Source organism: Heterodontus francisci, chromosome 8 (genome assembly GCF_036365525.1).
Source record: "Heterodontus francisci isolate sHetFra1 chromosome 8, sHetFra1.hap1, whole genome shotgun sequence".
Taxonomy (NCBI): domain Eukaryota; kingdom Metazoa; phylum Chordata; class Chondrichthyes; order Heterodontiformes; family Heterodontidae; genus Heterodontus; species Heterodontus francisci.
Window position 1 is genome coordinate 77700219 of NC_090378.1, and position 22938 is coordinate 77723156.

The window sequence follows — 22938 nt, forward strand, 5'->3', positions numbered from 1 at the left end:
CATTGACCGTTTCTGACCCTGTCTCAGCTCATCTGCTGCTCAAACTCTCATCCATGCCCTTGTTACCTCTCGATTCGACTATTCCAATGCTCTCCTGGCCGGCCTCCCACCTTGTACCTTCTGTAAACTCGAGCTCATCCAAAACTCTGGTGTTTGTATTCTAACTTGCACCAAGTCCTGTTCAGATATCACCCATGTGCTCGCTGACCTACACTGGCTCCCAGTCTGGCAACAACTTGACTTTAAAGTTCTCATCCTTGTTTTCAAATCCCTCCATGGCCTCACCCCTCCCTATCTCTGAAACCTCCTCCAGTCCAAGATTTCTGCGTTTCTCTAATTCTGGGTCTCTTGAGCATCCAATTTTAATCACTCCACCATTGGCAGCTGTGCCTTCAGCTGTCTAGGCCCTAAGCTTTAGCATTCCCTTCTTAACCTCCCTGCCTTTCTACCTCACTATCCTCCTTTAAAAACCTGCTTAAAACGTACCTCTTTAATCAAGCTGTGCTAATATCTCCTCATGTGGCTCAGTGTCAAATTTTGTTGTTTAACACTCCTATGAAATGCATTGGAACATTTTACTATGTTAAAGGTGCTATATAAATGCAGGCTGTTGTTGGGTTGGTTGATCTAAATGATAGGGGTGCTATAACAGCTCTCAACATCTCTAATTTAGGGAGGCAGCTAATTAAGCTGGATTCTGATCGCTATTTAGTGAATCCTGCAGAAGTACAAATGTCTGGAAATTGGATGGTGACAAAATCAACTTGGCTGTTGTTGCTCCTCATAGTTAAACAGCATATTGATATTCACTGTCTAGACTAACATGTGACTGATGATTAAAGTCGAGTGAAGTAATGGGAGTTGCCGGATCCCCATGCAAACCACATTGCAGCAAGGAATCAATGGCTTCAGGACAGTAGGTGGAGGAGAGAAAGGAAACAACAGAGAAAATAACTTTTTTTTGCTCAGCATTAGGTGATGTGCTGTTTTAAAGGAGCTTTTAGAAAATAAGTCTAGTGTTCAGTGTAAAACCACGTGCATTATTTTTCAATGTCTCTATCAGAATGAGACCATTTGGATCATCAAGCCTTTGCTAATATCAACAACAGTGATAAGGTAAGAACTGGTGTTATTGGCAAAAGGTAATATCTTGCAAAACACCTCTCCTGGTGATAGTGGCTTCTTTAAAATGGTCCTTGTTGATTTATGAAGACTGCATCAAACTCAAAGCTGAAGTCTCTTCAAGCATTCAACAAAACAGCTGACAAACCTGGACAGGGTTGGACTTTACATCTGGACACCTGTGAGCCATCTCCTGGGCATGAGCGGCCTCCGCTAGCGGGCACAGGGTTGTTACAAAGACGAAGTCGCCTCCGTTCGCCACCTCCACAAGATGCTGAACAATCATTCCAGGCTTGCCAAGGTCCCCAGCTTCCATCCACTGGACATAAATTTAAGAGGAATAAGTAAGAATAATTAGTAAGAGCGTTATTTATTTCACTGAGGAAGAGCCACTGAGGAAAGCGCATGGGTTGCGACCGGCAACCGTGAAATTGGCATGGGTTGGCCACCGGGAGCAAGTAAGTTGATTTGCATTTTAATTAACCTCATTTCAATATTTTAATGAAGGCCCTGCTGCCAAGTTGCGGGGTGGGGCGGGCGCACCGCCGCTGCTAATATCCAGCAGGGCATTCTTGGTGTCGTGGGTCGTGGCGGGCCACTCCCGCAAGCATTTTACGGACCTCACCACCATGACCCGTCGAGGAGTTGATAAAATTCAGCCCTCTATTTCCCTTCAACCACACAAAAAAAGGTTGCCACTTCTCACAGCTACTTTGATATTGGATCTGATACTACATCTTATTCCATATTTGCATCCTGTCCCATATCTGTTCTGCATCTCATTCCATATCTACAATGCATCCTATATCTGGCCTGTATCTCACTGTATATTTGCATCACATCCTACATGTGTGCCTCATCTCATATCTGCATAATTTTACAACACAGCACTTCTCTCAGCAGGAAGAACATCACATTTGAAAGACTCTTGATTTCCTGAATATGGGGATTTTGAGAAGATGGTTTTTTTTGTTAGTTTTAAAAAATTTGTTCACAATTATATAATCACAGAATCATTGCAGTGCAGAAGGAGGCCATTCGGCCCATCGTGTCTGCACCAGCTCTCCGAAAGAGCAATTCCCTCAGTTCCATTCCCCTGCCTTCTCCCCATAACCCTGCACATTCTTCCTTTTCATATAACTGTCTAATGCCCTTTTGAATGCTTAAATTGAACCTGCCTCCACCACGTCCTCAGGCAGCGCATTCCAGACCTTAACCACTCGCTGTCTGAAAAAGTTTCTCCTCATGTCACTTTTGCTTCTCTTATCAAATACTTTAAATCTGTGCCCACTCATTCTTGATGCTTTCATGAGTGGGAACAGTTTCTCTCTGTCTAATCTGTCCAGACCCCTCATGATTTTGAATACCTCTATCAACTCACATCTCAGCTTTCTCTTCTCCAAGGAAAACAGTCCTAACTTCTCCAGTCTATCTTCATAACTGAAATTCCTCATCCCTGGAACCATTCTCGTGACTCTTTTCTGTACTCTTCTCCGATGTCCTCACGTCTTTCCTAAAGTGCGGCGCCCAGAACTGGATGCAATACTCTAGCTGAGGCCGAACTAGTGTCTTATACAAGTTCAACATAACTTCCTTGCTCTTGTACTCTATGCCCCTATTAATAAAGCCAAGGATACTGTATGCTTTATTAACCATTCCATCAACCTGTCCTGCCACCTCCAATGACTTGTGCATATATACACCTAGGTCTCTCTGCTCTAGCACCCCCTTTAGAATTGTACCCTTTATTTTATATTGTCTCTCCATGTTCTTCCCACCAAGATGAATCACTTCACATTTCTCTGCATTGAACTTCATCTGCCACCTGTCTGCCCAATCTACCAACTTGTCTACGTCCTTTTGAAGTTCGACACTATCCTCCTCACAGTTCACAATGCTTCCAAGTTTTGTATCATTTGTAAACTTTGAAATTGTGCCCTATACACCAAGATCTAGGTCATTAATATATATCAGGAAAAGCAAGGGTCCCAACACTGATCCCTGGGAAACTACACTACAAACCTTCCTCCAGTTCGAAAAATGTCCATTAATCACTACTCTTGTCACTCAGCCAATTTTGTATCCATGTTGCTACCATCCCTTTTATTCCATGAGCTACAAGTTTGCTCACAAGTCTGGCACGGTATCAAATGCCTTTTGAAAGTCCATGTACACCGCATCAACAGCATTGCCCTCATCAACCCTCGCTTTTACCTCCTCAAAAAACTCCATCAAGTTAGTTAAACATGATTTTCTCTGAAGAAATCCATGCTGGCTTTCCTTAATTAACTCTCATTTGTCCACATGACTATTGATTTTGTCTCGAATTATTTTTCCAGAAGTTTTCCCATCACCGAAGTTAAACTGACTGGCCTGTAGTTGCTGGGCTTATCTTTACACCCTTTTTTGAACAAGGGTGTAACGTTTGCAATTCTCCAGTCCACTGGCACCACCCCGAGTCTAAGGAAGGCCAAAAAATTATGCCCAGTACCTCTGTGATTTCCACCCTCACTTCCTTCAGTATTCCTGGATGCATCTCATCTGGTCCTGGTGCTTTATCCACTTTAAGTACTGACAGCTTATCTAATACTTTCTCTTTATTAATTTTAAACCTCTCTAGTGTCTGACCTACCTCCTCTTTCAACATTGCCTGTGTTGCACCTTCTTTGTTGGTAAAGACAGATGCAAAGTATTCATTTAATACCTCAGCTATGCCTTCTGCCTCCATGTGTAAATTCCCTTTCTGGTCCCTAATTGGCCCCACTGCTCCTTTTACCACCCTTTTATTATTTTAGTGCCGATAGAAAACTTTGGAATTTCCTTTAATGTTAGTTGCTAGTCTCTTTTCATGCTCTCTCTTTGCTTCTCTTATTTGCTTTTTCACTTGCCCTCTGGACCTTCTATATTCAGCCTGGTTCTCAATAGTATTTTCTACCTTGCATCTGTCATAAGCACACTTTTTCTTCTTTATCTTAATCTCTACCTCTTTTGTCATCCAGGGAGCTCTGGATTTGTTTGCCCTACTTTTCCCCTTTGAGGGAACATACCTTGACTGTGTCCAAACTATCTCTTCTTTGAAGGTAGCCCATTGTTCATCTATGGGTTTTCCTGCCAGCTTTTGACTCCAGTTTATTCACCCCAGCTCCATTCTTACCCCATTGAAGTTGGCCTTCCCCCAGTTAATTATTCTTATCCTGGATTGTTCTTTGTCCTTTTCCATCGTCAGCCTAAACCTTATGATACAATGATCACTATCCCCAAATGTTCTCCTACTGACACTTGATCCACTTGGCCCACCTCATTCCCAAGAACCAGGTCTAGCAGTGCCTCCTTTCTGGTTGGACTAGCAACATACTGTTGTAAAAAATTTCCCTGAATGCACTCTAGGAACTCTTGCTCCTCACTGTCCTTTACACTACTATTATCCCAGTCTATGTTTGGATAATTAAAGTCCCCCATTATAACTACCCTATAATTTTTGCACTTCTCTGTAATTTCCTTGCAAATTTGTTCCTCCACATCATTCCCACTAGCTGGTGGCCTATAGACAACGCCGAGCAACGTAACTGCACCATTTTTGTTCCTTAGCTCTAGCCAAATTGATTCTGTCCTTGACCACTCTGGGACATCCTTTTTCTCCAGCATTGCAATGCTCTCTTTCATCAATACCACCACTCGTCCCCCTTTTTTTCCCTTTCCTATCTTTCCTGAACACCTTGTATCCAGGAATATTTAACACCCAGTCCTGCCCTTCTTTGAGCCAAGTCTCTGTTATAGGCACAATGTCATATTTCCACATGGCAATCTGCGCCTGAACCTCACCAGTCTTATAAACCACACTCCGTGCATTCACATACATGCACATTAACCCTGATTCAGACTTTATTACTTTCTCCCTTACTCTGACCCCACCTAATAACTTACTATTCCCTACTCTTGTGCTATCTATCTCCCCAGTATTCTTTGCTCCTTGGTATTCCTCTCTGATACTTGCTCCTGGTTCCTACAACCCTGACAAGTTACCAGTTTTGCTTCCCCCCAATCTGAGCTCCCTCTCAGGTTCCCACCCCCCTGACAATTTAGTTTAAACCCTCCTCAACAGCACTCGCAAATCTCCCTGCGAAGATATTTGTCCCAGTCCTGCTAAGATGCAACCCGTCCATCTTGTACTGGTCCCACCTGCCCCAGAACAGGTGCCAATGTCTCAGAAATCTGATGCCCTCCGTCCTACACCAGTTGTCCAGCCACGTGTTCAATCGCTCAATTCTCCTATTCCTATGCTCATTTGCATGTGGGACTGGGAGTAATGCTGTGATTACTGCTTTTGAGGTCCTGCGTTTTAATCTCCTTCCTAGCTCCCTAAAATCTGCTTTCAGGGCCTCATCCCCCTTCTTACCTCTGTCATTGGTACCAATGTGGACCACAACCTCTGGCTGTTCACCCTCCCGTAGAAGGATGTCCTGCAGTCGCTCCGTGATGCATCTGTCTAAGAATATCTATGCATACAAACTGACAAATGCACATATTGATCACTATTTTCAGCACTCTGACCTGTCTGCTATTTAGATAGTTACACCAAAAATTCCTGATGACATTGTCCCCATAATGGTCCAAAATACAAAATCAACCAGCTCACCTGGGCAAACATCAGTGTTACACCGTTGAACTTGAGTGTCAGCTCCAGCGCAAGCCCTTCCACCACTTGCTGGTCGGGGATTGTCACAGGTACGATATCGTCGCATTTGTCCTCCATTACATGTTCGACTGCAGGTTCCCCAACTGCTCCATGGACCCCAGTTACCATGGACTAAAGAAAATGCAAAAAAAAAACAATTTTAACATTATTAATTATGTTGAAACTTGTGAACTATAACTTAGATATACAAACAGAGCAAACAAGATCACCTGCTGAGCACCAGAGAACATTGACTGCCCAAGATAATAGTTTAAAAAAATTATTTCATGGGATGTGAGCACCGTTGGTGTGAGGTGTTTATCAATTACCAAGACGGGCTAACCAATTGCTTGTTGTTTACATGTCCACTTTCATTAGCATATTAACCACATGTTGCATCAATTCCTTTCTTTAAAAAAACGTCCATGAATTTACTATACTTTAAAACACATTTAATGTAACTATTATTTCAAATCCTTTATGTGGAAAAAGTCAAAAAAAATCCACAAAGGACAAATGTCAGGACGACTTTGTTGATGCAAAGAGTTATCAACACTTGGAATTGTCTCACAGGTAGTGTAATGAAGGTAAAAATGTTAGATTTATTCAAGAGACAAATAAAAGATGTGCTGAGGATGAAACATAACTCTTTTTCCTGGATGAATCTGCTAAGAAGAGTTGAATGGCTCCCTCATCTGTATTTATTCAGTAATTTTGTTAAAATAACAGAATTAGGCTTTGCTATTGCAGTTAAAGTCGGGGTATGTTATTTACAAAGTGCATAGGGTGAGCCACCGATGTAAAGGCCACGGTCCAGCAAAGTCATTGCAGTTAGTGGATAGAGATACACTATTCCAGTTACCTGTGCAAGTTACTGCTGTTGACAATTGCTTTCACTAAATGTACATGATTATGTATTGTGATATAACCTGGTTCCAGTAAATACAAGATTGACGCATCTACTTATCAATTGGGTGTTTGCTTGACAGAATAATTGAGACAGAAGAGAGTTTCATGGAAATTATTTTGGGGTCAGACGATATTTGACAAATATACAAACCATCTCCATGCTCAAGAATTTCCAAACCACACAATTCAGAAATCTTCACAGAGAGATTTTCTATTTGCCCAATATGGTGTAAACATCGTCACCCGAGAAGGACATAACCTACTTACCTAAATTCAGTGTGTTTAAGTGCAGGTTGGTAATGACAAAAGATTCCCAAATTTATGTAGGGTACTGCAGTTTAACTAGCTATAAATGTGGAATATTTCAGCACAGAACAATACTATCCATTAAGGCAATAGATTGGAGGATGTCAATCATATCTGATAGACAAAAAGAAAAACTGCAAATGAGAATCAGCATCCAAAAAGACAAAAGGCAGATACACATTTCAGTTTGAGACCGTGGTCAAAACATCTGACTTAAGGCCTCAAGATAAAGGCCTGCTCGAGTCTGCAAATGAGACCTGACCCGAGCCTGACAGAACCCCATCCGACCCCGAGCCTGACCTGGCCCGAGAGCTTCCATTTTTTCCCGCGCCCAACTCGATCCGACCCACCCATCAGTTAACCTACCTCCCGTTTTTCACTTTGTTCCTTACCTGCACAAGCTTAAAATAACTGTAGCAAAACACCTTTAAAGTCCAAAAAGTAAATTAACATTAAAGTCACTTACCGGAGGTAGTGATAGAGCATGTCCTATCTGGCCCGGCCCGACCCGACCCAAGCCCAAACGCTTTACCCGGACGTACGATCTGACCCGACCCGAACTGAACCTGACACATGTCGTCGGGTCCCGTTGGGTTCAGGTCGGGTAGCAGGCCTTTACCTCAAGATGTTAATTTGTCCTTTCAGGTGCTGATGGACCTGCCATGCATTTCTAGAATATTCTGATTTTATTTCTATTGTATTATATTTTAATCTATTGTGTCACGATCCTGTGTTTTTTTTCTCCTTGGGAAATATTGCAGTGAGTCTTTAAGGCTGTAAAAGACCAGTACTTCTTTAAGGCAGCAAGCTCCAGAGACTGTAAGCCAAAGTGAATTCTGGTTGCCCGGCAACAACCATACAGAGAGGGAGAACAGGGCTTCAATGTATCCATTTTGACTTTGAAACTGGCTAGCAGAGACACAGTTGTCAGAAGGAAATAGGAGAGCTCTGTCTAAGTCAATTTAGACCCCGGGTAGTTTCTCTCTCAAACTTCTAAAAAGCTTTGAGCCAAATTAATTCCTTAAAGAAATAAATTATTGATCTGCTGTGTTCATCGCTGGAAAAAAGAAGAGTTTAATACTATTACTGCTGAACTGAATGGCTGAATTCCTATCTCTGGAGGATCTTCGGATTCATCGGGCCTTGGAAGACTGCAAGTGAACACTGACTGTGTTGTATCAGAAGACCATTCGTCAGAAGAGCAATCTGCAAAGACTTTATTGTTTTTTTCGGGCAGCTAATTAAAAACTAAACTACTGTTAGTTTGCGTTGAGTGTATGTATGTGAATGTGGAAGTTAGTTTTTTTAAATAAGAAGTTATAAGGTCTTTAGACATTGGTTTATCTTAGTAGTGTTTAAGATTTTAGTGCTTTTAATAAATAGTTAATTTGTTGATATCTAAAGATGCCTGGTTTTATTTTGCCTCATTCGGGGGTTACTAGATTGTTTCAATTCGGCTGCTGCTTTCTTTGATTTGGAAAGCTTAAAGATATATGATGCGACCTGTGAAGTTAAGGGACTGAATTGACAATGCGTTGCTCCCACTGCAATCAGAATCATATATTTTGATTGGGGGCTTTGTCCTAAGCAGTCGTAACAGTTGCATGGATTTTTTTTTTTTAATTCATTTCTTTTGTTGAAAGATGTATAGACTGCAATGGTTTAATCAGTTAATGGATGACAGTAACTGGACAACCATCCATTTAGCATTTATTGAAGGCTTATAATTATCTTTCTATACTCACTTGGACATGGATCACTGTTGCAGAAGTCGATTTGTACATCACTGCCTTCACAGTAACGTCCTCCATACCGTGGTGTTGGATCTGAGCATGTTCTGGCCCTTTGGCGAGTACCTCCTCCACAGGATACACTACATGCTGTCCAACTGATCCAAGATGTCCATTTTCCATCCACTAAAACAGTGAAATACCAGATAATTAGAAGAGAGGCAGTTTGTTAGCCTACAATAGTCTCATGATACTCATAGGCCGGAATTTTACATCTCCCTGCAGGAGCGGGCTGGAGGTGGGGCAGGGGGTGGTTGGGGGGGGGTGGTGGTTGTAAAATTGAGTGGGAGGCGGGGGGTGCCGTTCCCATTGCCTTCCTGCCAACGCTGCAATTTTACAAGGGGTGACAGCGGCGAGGAACGGCCCGCCCACCCTAGGCCAATTAACTGCCACTTAAGGGCCGCCACCTGTCGTCACTGGTATATTACCAGCGGCAGGCGGGTGGCTCAGGCCCCCCAGGAAGCCGCCCAGTAAAACCTGGCAGCCTCCTTGCAAGCTGGGGGAGAGGGCGAGTCTTCCTGATTGGGCAACCTGTGTCCCATGGAGGGCACCCCCCATGGTCCAACCGCCCCCACTGAAATACATTCTCCCCCGCCACCTCCCAACTGGCCTCCTTTGCTACGCTGGAGCCCGGTGATTGTCCCCGATAAGGACCCACAAACATACCTTTTTTCTGGGGCCTGCATCCTTGTTGCACCTCTCCCTGGCTACAGTCCCAGCAGTGGCTACTGCTCCCGGTGGCACTGCTGAGACTGCTAGCCCGCTGATTGGCCAGCAGCTGTTGGAGGCGGGACTTCCTGCCACAGTGGGGTGGAAGTCCCACCCGAGGCCAATTAAGGGACTGGGCCACATAAAATCGTAGCATGGCTCCCAGGCCCAGCGGAGGTGGACTCGCCCCCGACTTTTAGGCCGTAAAATTCCAGCCATGATACTCATGGGTAATTCAGCCAGCACCCAATGGATTTTCACTCATCTAATAGTGCAGGGGTCAGCAACCTTTTTTACCTGTAGAGCCTTTTAAAAATACATTTGCCAAAAATAAAAACTATTGGGAGCCACAAGATGAAATTTCGGCATTTCTAAAGCAAATACTTAGCAAATTGCTAAGTGTCTCTGGTAGAATGCATAATTTGCAAAAATAAATAAAATAGATGTATTGAATTTATGTATTTATAGAAAAAAAGTAACTAAAATAGACCTAACTCTGACATCACTCTTTTGACTATAATTTTGTCAGTAAAGTCATCTTTAATACAAACTATAACTTAAGATGTGCAGTATTAAGACAATGTTTTGGCTATTGATCCTCATGATAAAAAAACAAGCTTCTAATAGCACATTCAGAATAATTTATCGCCTCAGCTATATTACAAACAATAATGGATGCAACCATAAAATCTGTTCCTCAAACCAAAGGCATTATCTATAACTATGGTGTAGATATACCACTCAAACAGGTTCATTTAAGCATGATTATGTTTTTCATTAAAATAATAATTTGAAACTGTGATTAGCTTTTTATTCCCATAATGAAAACACACTATTATTTTTCTTGACTTAATTTTTTTTAGGCTTTTTTCATGTTAATGTGATCCAACTGGAAAAGGTTGGGAGCAGCAAATGAGATGTTAAAGTGCCGCATGCAGTCCCGGAGTCACAGGTTGCAGACCCTTGTAATAGGGCAAAGAACACAGCTAAATTCATTCTATACTTGTCAAACAAGTCATTGCGTTAATGCCCTGGGCTACATGCAGTGAACAATGATTGCCTTTGTGACTGATTTCAAATAGTTTCCTGATGCAGGCTCAATTAATCTAAGATTGGAACTTGGAAAGCAAACATTTTCTTTTATATAAAACCTTTCATGCCTTTAGGATGCCGCAAAGCACTTCAAAGCCAATGAATCACTTTTGTAGTTGCATTAACTGTTGCTATGTAGGCATGGCAATTTACTCATGGCAAAGTCTTATCAACAACAAATGAGATAAATGACTAATTGATCTGTTTTTGGTCGTGTTAGTTGAGGGAGGAACTTTGGCCAGGACACCAGGAGAACTCCCTGCTGTTTTCCAAACAGCCGAGTCTTTTATGCTCACATGACACTGCCATCAATGCAGCAATCCCACTGTACTGCACTGAAGTGTTAGCCCAAATTGTGTACTCTAGTCTGGAGCGGAGCTTGATCTCACAACCTGCTAACTCAGAAGTGAGAATACTCCCAACTTCATTCCAAAACTAAGCCAACCTGACACTCAGATTAAGTAATTGCTACAAAATGGTGGTGTGTGTGTGTTTTATTTATTTATTTAGAGATACAGCACTGAAACAGGCCCTTCGGCCCACCGAGTCTGTGCTGACCATCAACCACCCATTTATACTAATCCTACATTAATCCCATATTCCTACCACATCCCCTCAATTCCCCTACCACCTACCTACACTAGGGGCAATTTACAATGGCTAATTTACCTATCAACCTGCAAGTCTTTGGCTTTTAGCATATGAGTTAAATATGGACACCACTCTCTGTAATATAATGCAGCTACTGAAGCATTTTCACAAATTTTCATCAAATATAAATTACAAGATATGATTTTGCTTACCTGGACACAGCCTATTCTTACAAACCCGAGTCTGTGCATCTTGCCCCTCACAGTGTGCCCCATCAAATGATGGTGGAGGATTATTGCAAAGTCTCAGTCTAGTTTGAGTCCCTTTACCACAAGTCTCACTGCATGGTCCCCAAGGCAACCAGGAACTCCAGCCACCAACAACTGAAGAGAGATTTATAAAAAGGTATCGGAATATTTCAAAGCATGAAAATAGGAGGAGGTCTTATCAGGAAGCTTAAAATAGTAAACATGATAGAAAATTATAAATCTATAACATTATTTCATTAAATAAAAGTAAGACAAAAGGACACATGCTCACATTAGCAAAAGGCAAATTTAGGTCTGTTAGAAGAAAAGTAATCAAAAGGTGGAATGGATCTCTGGATAGAATAGTAGTGGAAAAACTCCTGGAATTTTTTTTTTTAAAACACTGTTAATGGGTGATTGTATGATTTTTCCTGAATGACTGAACATAGATGGGAAAATAACAACAAAAAGTGCTGGAAATACTCAGCAGGTCTGGCAGCATCTGTGGAGAGAGAAGCAGAGTTAACATTTCAGGTCTCTCTCCACAGATGCTGCCAGACCTGCTGAGTATTTCCAGCACTTTTTGTTTTTATTTCAGATTTCCAGCATCTGCAGTATTTTGCTTTTATTATAGATGGGAAAATGTACTTCTCCCTTCATAGCTATCTTGTGAAAAATGACAGACCTAAATTGGAAAATGTTGTACTGTGTAAAATAGAAGAGAATTAAGACAATGTGCCAATCATTTTTTCTTTTTTCTCTATATCATCCATGATAGACAAGAGATGAGTAGTCAGGTTGCGCAAAGGGTGCTTGTTTTCACCATGTTATGAAAATGCTTCTATATTTTTTGTTAAGTATATGTTTTTGAGGACTTATATTTAAATTGTGGAGATGGACGATAAAACAAAACAAACTAATAAGAATAATTATTTTATTTTGTTTCATAATTTTTTACCATGTGTCTGCCTTAAACTGGGTTTTTCATGTTTCTGCTTTTGGCTAGGGATTTTCATTATTCTGTCATTAACACTCACTGTGCTAATGCTTTGTCTTTCACCACACCATTCGCACACTCACTTTGCCTTTGCTCCATGACCTCCTTGACAGTTAATCTCTCCGGCCCTCTGTCCTATCACACACCTTCCCTTTTGCTCTCTTCCCCCCACTCTCTGCTTAACTTGCTTAAAACCTATTACATTTCTAACCTTTGCCAGTTCTGATGAAAGGTCACAGACCTGAAGCATTAACTCTACTTCTCTCTCCATAGGTGCTGCCAGACCTGTTTGGTACAGAGGTATCTGGGTGTCCTATTTCATGATTCACAAAAAGTTAGTATGCAGGGAAAACAAGTGATTCGGAAGGCAAATGGAATGTTGTTTATTGCAAAGGGAATAGAATATAAACTTAAGGAAGTTTTGCTACAGTTGTACAGGACATTGTGTTTTTTTTACATTCTTTCATGAGGTGTGGGTGACACTGGCAAGGCCAGCATTTGTAGACCATCCCTAATTGCCCTTGACAACAAAGTGGCTTGCTAGGCCATTTCAGAGGGTAGTTAAGAGTCAACCACATTGCTGTGGTTCTGGAGTCACATGTAGGTCAGACCAGGTAAGGACAGCAGATTTCCTTCCCTAAAGGACATTAGTGAACCAAAGGGGTTTTTATGACAGCCGATGATAGTTTCATGGCACCATTACTGAGGCTAGGGCCAGAATTTTACCCTTGGTGGACGGAAGCCATCTACCGACTGAAACCTGCCTCCGCCTGGCCTGGGGATCCGATCTGCATTTTGTGGTCCCCAAGCCTTTAATTGGTCTGAGGTGGGACTTCCACCTCATTGAGGCAGGAAGTCCCACCTAATGGAGCTACCGGATAATCAGAGGGCCAGCAGCTCTCTGTCCCAGATGCGCCACCGGGGGTGGTGGCCACTGCTGGGACTGCAACCCAGCCATCGCAAAGAAGATGCTGGGGAGCCCTGGAACGAAGGTAAGATTTTGGTGCCTCACCAGGGGTGATCAGTAGGGCCCCGGTGAGGCAACGGTGGTCGATTGGGGAGATGGGGGGTATGTTGGGTGCTGGGGTGGTTGGGGCAGGGGAGGCGGCCCTCCAGCAGGCATAGGGCCCCCTGCCAGGCCGTCAGAGAACCACCTGCTTTTGTCAGGCGGCTTCTCTCGGGCCTGGGCTGCCTGATTGGACATGGGTAAAATCGCTGCGGCGGCCGGTCGAGGCTCTCAAGTTAAGTGGCCACTGCAGGGCCTTGATTGGCCTGGGGGCGGGTGGGCCGTTTTTCACCGCTGCCCTCTGTAAAGTAGCAGGGAAGGCGGGAGCGGGTCGGAAAGGGCCCCCCGAGCCTTCTGCTCCATTTTACGCCTCCCCCGCCGCCCCCCTCCCCCGCCACCTTCCCGCTCTTTGGGGTGGTGTAAAATTCCAGCCTAGCTTTCAATTCCAGATTGTTATTAATTAATTGAATTTAAATTCCACCAGTTGTCATGTGAAGCTGTGTCCTCAGGGGATTTGCCTGGGCCTCTGGATTACTAGCTCAGCGGCATTACCACAATGCCACCATCTCCCCTGAAACCACACCTGGAGTACGGCATACAATTTTGGTCCCCCTACTTAGAAAAAGATATAATTGCACTAGAAGCAGTTCAGAGAAGGTTCACTCGACTGATTCCTGAGATCTTATGAGGAAAGGCTAAGGGAGTAAACCCTAACAGAAAATCCGGAGCGGAACCTCGTAGGCGGTCATGTGTCACCTTTGGCATGTTTCCGGCAGTTCCTGCAGCCATACTGGTGCCAAACGTCGTGTCCTGCACTCCTTTGGACCCCACCAGAAAGGCCGAGAGGGGGGTTTTGACGACTGGGCAACTCTCAACCTCCATAAATTTGCCCAGGCATGCGCCGGCGCGTATCCATTGTCTCTCGAGATAAGGAGGCCCAAAGAAGAAGATGAGGAAAGGTTGGACAGATTGGGCTTGTATCCACTGGAGTTTAGAAGAATGAGTGGTGATCTTATTGAAGCATATAAGATCCTGGCAGGGTGGATGCTGAAAGGACGTTGCCCCTTTTGGGAGAGACTAGAACTAAGGGACACAGTTTAAAAATTAGGGGTCTCCCATTTAAGATGGAGATGAGGAGAAATTTCTTCTCTCAGAAGATTGTTAGTTGGTGGAATTCTCTTCCCCAGAGAGCAGTGGAGGCAGGGTCATTGAATATTTTTAATGCTGAGCTAGATAGATTCTTGATTGAGAAGGAAGTCAAAAGTTATAGCAAGTAGATAGGAAAGTAGAGTTGAAATCGCAATCAGATCAGCCATGATCCTATCGAATGGCGGAGCAGGCTTGAGGGGCCAAATGGCCTACTCCTGTTCCTAAATTCGTATGTTCGTATGTTTTAAGAATTTGAAATCAGGCCTTGATTTCTTTGCCAAGTGCAAGATCATGATTACAACATGTTGCACCTGCAGCACTCACCAAACTGCCAAGAACTGCCCCTCTCTCTCTCCCCCCTCTTTCTCTGTCCCCCCTCCTCTCTGTCTGCCCCGCTCTCTCTCTCCCCCCTCTCTTTCTCTATCCTCCCTCCTCTCTGTCTGCCCCTCTCTCTCTCTCACTCCTCTCTTTCTCTCTCTCTCCCCTCTTTCTCTCTCTGACAGTTGCAGAGTGTGGGAATGCTGAGCAGATGGTTGGTCAGTTTTTTTTTAAAGATCACAAGTCAATTTCACAACTGCTAACATCGGGAACAGTACTTTCCCAATTTCAGATTTACAGTTCTGACTTTTTTTTAAATGGCTGCCGGAAAACCCAGAATCTGCCCAAAGTTGGGAAATGGCTGTTCCAGCTCCCAGCAGCTGTGAAACTAGCTTGTGATGATTTTGTAAAAGCCGGTCTGACAAAGGGAAATTTCTCATCTCCAGTCACCATCTCCTGGTGAGGCTGAGGAACGGCTTGGGTACAGTTTACACCCGTGGGCTGGATGGAAACCTTTGGCTGGCCGCATCCTGGCCCACAGGCCGTATGTTGGACAACCCTGTTTTAGCCTTATTCATGGTTTCTCTTTGATAGGAGCCCTAAGCATGGAGTATTCTATTAGAAATCTTGGTGTAAGAGAGAGAGTTACAGTGAGTGGGAGTATATATTGAACTGTTAGAATTGACTGATACCTGGACAAGGCCGGATGTTGCACATGATAGCTTCCACAGCTTTGCCTTCACACTGTTTCCCCCCATATTGCTTCGACGGATTAGTGCACGTCCTGGTCCTTGTCCTGTTGCCCTGGCCACAGCTATGAGAACATTCCTCCCACTGGCCCCACTCTGACCAGCTGCCATCCACTGAAGGCATAAAACATTTGTTAATACAGTATGTTTCATTTTTTGTTAATCTGTTCTTTTAGCAACATTTCATCAGAATAACGCAAAAAACCTCTACCTGCTGGTAATGTTTTCTAGAGGTAGCAACTGATGCAATGAAAGCCTATATCAAGTTTATTCTGAAGCAAGTAATTGGGTAAGGCTGGCAAAGCATAAACAAGTAAATGTCACGATTAAAATTAATTTCCCACTTCCAATATGTTGCTCTCCTCTCCTGAAGGCTTTGACTCACACTGAAATATGACTCTTCAGATCCTGCTTGCCCTCTGGTACTTCTGTGAGTGTGGGAAGTAAGCAACAGGAAGATAATTCATTGATTTTCAAACTTGGGTCTCTGAACAATAGGGACTGCAACAGGATCCTGGAGGTCCATGGGGACACATTTCTTTCTCTTTGTCACCAAATGTCTGTTTTTTTTGTACTTATAGACATACTAGCACATTTTCCTGTTGCTGTATACTAATAAACATTTCAACACAGATAGCAATGTTTCCCTTTAGGTCAGTGTCACTTTCCTTTGGAAGTTAGGGTAGGAAGTCCCCGAGAGTGTGTTAGTCAGTTGTTGCAAGCCTGAATGGTAACCGTTGGAAATTGTATCTCCTGAATGGAGTATGGAACGTCGTTAGCTCCTTAGAAGTCTTCACCAAATGTACTGATCAGTATCCATGCTTAGCATCGAGCTGGGAGAAAAATTTGTCATTTGCAAACTTGGGGTTTAGCTCTTCCAAGGTGGGAATTTTATGTGGGCATCGTTTCAGTGCCACTTATAGACGCCTTGGGTCTAAAGAAACTCGTATATAGCCATCTTTTTTAACAATGCATGTGATGGAACTACACCAATCGGTGCGGTGATGGACTTTATGGATTATGCTATCTTTTTCCATCCTATCCAGTTCCACCTTTAGCTTACTCTCGATATGGATGCTACACTTACGATGGAAGGAATAGGGCTGAATATTACCAGCCCCCACGACATCGGGGGTTGTGGTGGGAGGGCCCGGAAAATACCTCCGGGAGGGGCCCGCCACAGGCCTCAACGCTGGGAAGGCCCTGCCCCATATTACCGGCGACGGCGAGGCCTCTTGGCAGCCGCCCCTCCGCTGCTTGGCGACAGAAACCTAATTAAAATATGTTAATTTATTTAAATTCAAGAATTAATACATACTTTATCGCAACGGCCGTCCCGCTGCCATATTCCGGCTGCTTGCCATAACTCCCATGCCTTCGGATCTCCATTTGAAGATCCAAGGTGGTACATTATGGGGAGTGGGGGAGGAGTTAAGTTTTCGGAGGGGAGCAGGTAAAACACTTGCCATTGTTGGAAGGGGTTGAAGGTTAAAGTAAATAAAGTTCGGGGGTGGGGGGGAGATCGGGATTGGAAGAAAAGTTTTTTGTGCGGGAAAGGTCAATCAATACAGCATGTAGTAATTGGAGGGGATGGAAGAGGGGATTGAACCTCTTAATTAACCTTTTCCTTTAATTTTTTTAGGTAAGGTAACTTTCAATATTTAAATTTAAATGAAGGGCTGGAAGCGCTTTAAAAATGGCGCCGGTGCCAGACGCACACTGGAAGACCTGAAATCACTGGACTTATGGTGTCCATGGTATAGAATACCTGGGCTGACCATGGTGAGTTGTTGTAGTGACTGTCATGCCCAGTAAAGGCATGTTCCATTCATAACTTTAAACATGGACTGTATCCAGCATAGAATCTTCAGGAACTGAATTTTCCCTTTGTTTTAAATGAACCACAATGGATATTAAAAGTGGACATGCGCTGCAAAGATGGCTGCCAAAGGTCAGCTGACCTTTGGTCTGTGTATTCAAGAAGTGACTCACTGTCTGGAAGGACAAAAGAATAAGAGGTGTCATCAACGCCCATCTTGAAACCATTAGGATACATTCCTGAATTGAATGGGTTTCTCTTCAAACAAAGGCGATTGTCTTAACCTTCCTCAGGATTAATGTCTTACAACAATAAACCAGGATTGGGATAATCAACCTAGACACCCATCATATTTGGCAAAGGAACTGTAAGAAGTCATATGGTGAGGTAGCCATGCTGGTCTCCTTTTAAAAATCTTTTAAAGTACAGACTGCAGAAAAAGCAGTAAACAGACAAGGTGGTACCATCGTGCCTTAAAAGAATTGGAGACTGTAACTTCTTAAGGTCTCCGAGCCTGTTCCTTTTCTAGTCCACCATTACACAAAACCATCCTCTTAGTAATAAGTCTACAAGCAACTAACTCCGTGACCCCACGAAAATCCACCTCTTCAAGAGAATCCTGCAACGACTTCGATATGCGACTCCAGCTATCGAATCCAACCAACTACACTTCAGGAGTGAAAATGCCTTCTTCACAGGGCTCACAACCCATGCCTTTTCCCCAAGATTAGCCAAATCAGGTAACTTATGAACTATTCCTTTGCTTGTAATTTGTAAAAGTGCACTATCCTTTTTAATGGCTTTCTGTCTCGAGAGAGTGTGCGCGTGTGTGTGTTTGAGTGGTGAGTGAGTGACATAGCGTTAGACATTCGGGTTTAATGTGTGAATAAAAATAATCCTCTTTATTTAAACCCACAAAAAGCGTGCTGCTGATTATTCAAATTGGCAATAAGAAACACACACATATTCCTTGTCAAAAACACACTGATTATGGACAGTAAAAATGAAAAGAACTGGGGTTTCAGTTCTCTCTCAATTCTGTACGTAACGTGACATTCAAGTGCAATGGATCCCAGTGATGGAATCCCTGAGCTGTTGTAGGCTATGAGCTTGGCAGTGGTTGGTTGAGCCATCACTTTCCAATTCTGTGGGTAGACGCTTTTCAGAATGTGAAGTGGGAGAATGTTAGTACGCGCACCTGTGTCGATTTTTGTCAACAGCGTATGCTTACTAGGCTTCTGTGGGCATACAATGTGAATAGTGGCAAAGGCTTCTGATGGTATCACGGTGTCAACATTTTCTGTGATGTTGGCTGTATGGAATGCCTGCTCACTGTGAGTGTGTGTGTGTGTGAACGCTTTGGTCAACCTTGACATTCGACCTTGTCATCTGGCTGGTCATTTCATAGTGATATCTGGTACACTCCTTTTGTTTGCTGGAATGCTGTACCCGTCTTGCATCCGACTGTGTCTTGTCCTGGTGTTGAGCCACCTGTTTTGGCTTTGGCTTACTGCATTGGCGTTTCCAGTGCCCTCTGGTGCCACATGCCTTGCATATGTCATGGAAAGCAGGACAATTTTTGGATGCATGTATAAGGCCGCACTGCCTGCATGGCTTACCAGGATTGTTTGAATTGGTAACAGTGCCAATGGTGAACGTAGTGCACAGAACCTGTAGACTCTGCCGACCCATAAGGATTGCTTCATACTTGCAACCACTTTTGAGCAACGCTTCCAATCTGTAACCTTTAGGCTAGTCCAAAAGATCCTTCTAAAATGCTTCAATAGGGGTAGAGCTATCATGAGTACGATGATCCTGTCAGCAGCTCTGCTTCTGAAAAGTCGCAATCACGCCTTCTATCTCTGCACCAGCTCATAAACTGATCTAGCGTCTCTTTGCGTTGCTGTCTGAAAGACATAAACTCGGGACGGTGTATCCTGAAGTTGAGCTTCACCCTTATCTGGTCTTCCAGCGTAGACCATATTTTGCTTGGATCGTTGAGATCGCCATCCGACAGTCCTGATGTGTTCAGTCTGTGAAGACCTTCGTTCCCTATGGCTATTTTTACCTTGATGGCTTGTCTGTCTGGTTCAGAGACAGCCAAGTTCAGAAAACATAGCTCCATCCTCTGCCTGAACTATCTTAATTCAGTAAGGAGGTTTGCCACCTTCCAGTTCAGGGATGGGAATTTTGTAGTCATTCTGTCAGTGTTTGCAGGAGCTTCAGTTAAATCTTGGGCAGGAGCAAAAATTCAAGCGTGCACAGCTCTTGAGGGGTTATGTTCTGTGGCTCCACTGGCTTGCAGTATTTTGGATGGCCACACCTAATTGTTAGACTTGGGATTGATGGCGCTGCTGCTGCCATCCCACTCTATTGGAAGGTCATGCCCACGAAGCCGAATTTCGGTGACAAAAATTTTAACAGTGATGAAGGTCTTTTTCAACCTTCTCAAAGCTGTTGGAGGCTGCCATTTTATGGACATATTATTTTTTATTTTCTGGCCCTTTCGGAACATTTTGTTGCCCCACTGGTACTCCTGATCCAGTGCCCTGATACTCAGTTCCACACCTCGTGGAGTCGGTTATGTAAATGTTTTCCTGTGCAAGCCGTATCAGCAGGTGGACTCAAGACTAATGCTCCACCACTATGCAGTAATTTTATCAGGACCCCACGGCTCTGCTTTGTAATGGACGCCTGCACTGTTGCAGAATCACTCACACAGAGGCTTCCACACTGCTGTAAGTACTGCACACGTACTTGTTGGGTCTTCAAACTGCCACACACTGGAATTCTGTAGAGTGTGGAAGGGTACAGCGTTGCTGGAAAATCTTTGAATCACCAAACACCTCCAGCTGCCACCATATTGTGTCTCTCTTTCTTTAACGCAAACACACCAATCACATGAAGAGGACTGGTAATTAAATTATGTGGCTTCTTTATTTGAAGATATGAAACTGTGTGCAACAATGACTGGGAGGTTCACTAACATGACTGGTCTCTCTGACTGCTCCTAACTTCTGCCCAATGATTACATGAGTATTTACATCATATCGATCTGGTATTAGACAGCAGTTTTAGACACACCCTATAAAGGTATACCACAACAATATGTTGTTAGTTCTGACAAAATTTTTTTGAAAAAGTTGCAATTATAGCAATCATGTAATTTATGACCCCTATCTCAAATTATACTGGCACCTTAATTTTTTTTTTGTTCGCTCGTGGGATGTGGGCATTGCTGGCTAGGCCAGCATTTATTGCCCATCCCTAATTACCCTTGAGAAGGTGGTGGTGAGCTGCCTTTTTGAACCACTGCCATCCTTGGGATGTAGGTACACCAACAGTGCTGTTAGGAAAGGAATGCCAATGACCACCAGATACCACTTTGTATTGTGAACATGGGAATACATTGGCAGCCTTACTTGACCAAATAATGTCAGTCAGGCCATTAATGCAATGCTTCCAACTTGTCATACTGCAATGTTTCCAAATAGTCATTGGCTACAGTGACCATTTAACATTACATAACAACCAGATAGTTACATGTTTACATCAGTGATTTTCAAAATGGTGTCTCAGACACAAGATTCAAGGAGTTGACAAAGTCATCAGATTGCTGTATTTTCTTCATTTGTTTATTTTCTAGCACATTTGTTTTGTTGCTGTATACTAATAGGAAATATATTCTTCCATGGTGCATTGTTTCTTGTAGGTAGATGATGCTGTCTTATGGAAGTTAAGACATAATATTTGCAGGTGTTTAATGATTAAAAAGCACTGGTCTGCGTAGAGTTACTGCACTTCAAATTTATAAGGGAATTTTAACATAACTGCTGTGACAACGTGTTAGACTCATAGAATCATAGAATGGTTACAGCACAGAAGAAGGCCATTCATCCAATGTGTCCATGCCAGCTCTGAGAGAACAACTCAGCTAGTCCCACTCCCCGCCTCTTCCTCGTAGTCCTGCAAATCTTTCCTCTTCAGATAATTATACAATTCCATTTTGAAAGCCACAACTGAATCTGTCCCCATGAAAATATTTTATTGCATGGTGATATTTTAGTAAATATTAGGAGGAATGTGTATTATTAGTTTTTTTCTATTGCTTTTTCCATGTGCAGACATGTAACCTTAAATATAACCTACTACTTATAATTGTGAACTATTAAGTAACATTATACTGTATAATAGAAATGTACCTGGGCAAGGTTTGGACCGACATCTGCGTGTCTCTGAATCAGTGTCCTGGCAATGCCGTCCTCCATTTGCGGGCACTGGATTGGTACAAAGTCGCAGTCGCTTTTGCACTCCCTGCCCACAGGTAACGCTACATGGGCCCCAATTCAACCATGCAGAAAATCCACCATGCACTATAGGAGAAACATCAACAGTAATTCAAATAGTCCATGCTTCTATCTTTAATCCTAAGCATTTTTTGTATTACATTAAACGACAAAGTGAAGAAACTACCATTATTGTTTATAGCAGTTTCAGCTAAAAAAAGTTAATGCTCTATTTCCCATGAATGGGTTCAATTCATGCATGTGATGATAACATAAGAAATTAGAGCAGGAGTGGACCATATGGCCCCTTGAGTCAGCTCTGCCATTCAATACGATCATGGCTGATATTCTGCCTCAACTTCACTTTCCTGCTCATTCCCCATATTCCTCCATTCCGAGAGATCTAAAACCTATTTATCCCAGCCTTGTATATATTCAATTATGCAGAATCCACAATCCTTGGGAATAGAGAATTCCAAAGAATGACAACTATTTAAGTGAAGAGATTTCTCCTCATCTCAGTCCTAAATAATCAATCCCTTATTCTGAGGCTGTGCCTTGGAATCTAGATTCCCAGCCAGGGAAAACAATGGGTTGAATTTTAACACCACTGATGAAGTCCCGCCACCGGGTCTAAAAGCAGGATCTGACCCTTGTGGCGGGACCCTGGGTCAGCATTTTGCTGCCAGGACCACCGTCCTGACCTGCTTCCCAAAGGTGCTGGACCAATCAGATGACTGGCAGCGGGGCAGCGCCACCGCTAGTGATGGCCACTGCTGAGACTACAGGGGGAGGAACAGGGCACCTCCATTCCCAGGCAAACTCGAAGACAAGGTAAGTTTTTTTCACTATGCTGGGGTCAGGAAGGCAGGCCCCGGCGATCGAGCTGGGGTGGTGCCTTAGTTGTGGGGGCGGCCATTGCTGCCAGACAGCCCGTCCATGGGCTATGGAGCAGCCATTAAGGAGGCCCCCCACCACCTGCCGGAAACTGCTGGGAGGCCACCAGGGTTTACCTGGTGGACTCCCCAAGCAGTGGCGGCCTGCCTGATGCTGGTAAAATGCCATGTGGGGCAGGAAGTTGCACTTAAATTGTCTCAAATGGCCACCCAGTTGCGGCACAGCAACTGAGGTTCCCGCCTCTGGTAAAATGCTGTGGTGGCGGGAAGACATAGG

The 22938-nt window shown here is 43.5% G+C and overlaps 1 protein-coding gene across 2 annotated transcripts in view; it reads right to left on the reverse strand.

Moving 5' to 3' along the window:
• Positions 1-22938, reverse strand: part of hmcn1 (hemicentin 1) — a 740737-nt gene that overhangs the window by 62027 nt on the left and 655772 nt on the right. For both annotated transcript variants that reach the window (XM_068037415.1, XM_068037414.1), the window contains exons 88-93: positions 21682-21852; positions 15604-15774; positions 11406-11576; positions 8758-8928; positions 5759-5929; positions 1271-1441 (exon numbers count right to left, since the gene is read on the reverse strand). In XM_068037415.1, coding sequence (XP_067893516.1) covers positions 1271-1441; positions 5759-5929; positions 8758-8928; positions 11406-11576; positions 15604-15774; positions 21682-21852 — 1026 coding nt within the window. The remainder of the gene's footprint in view (positions 1-1270; positions 1442-5758; positions 5930-8757; positions 8929-11405; positions 11577-15603; positions 15775-21681; positions 21853-22938) is intronic.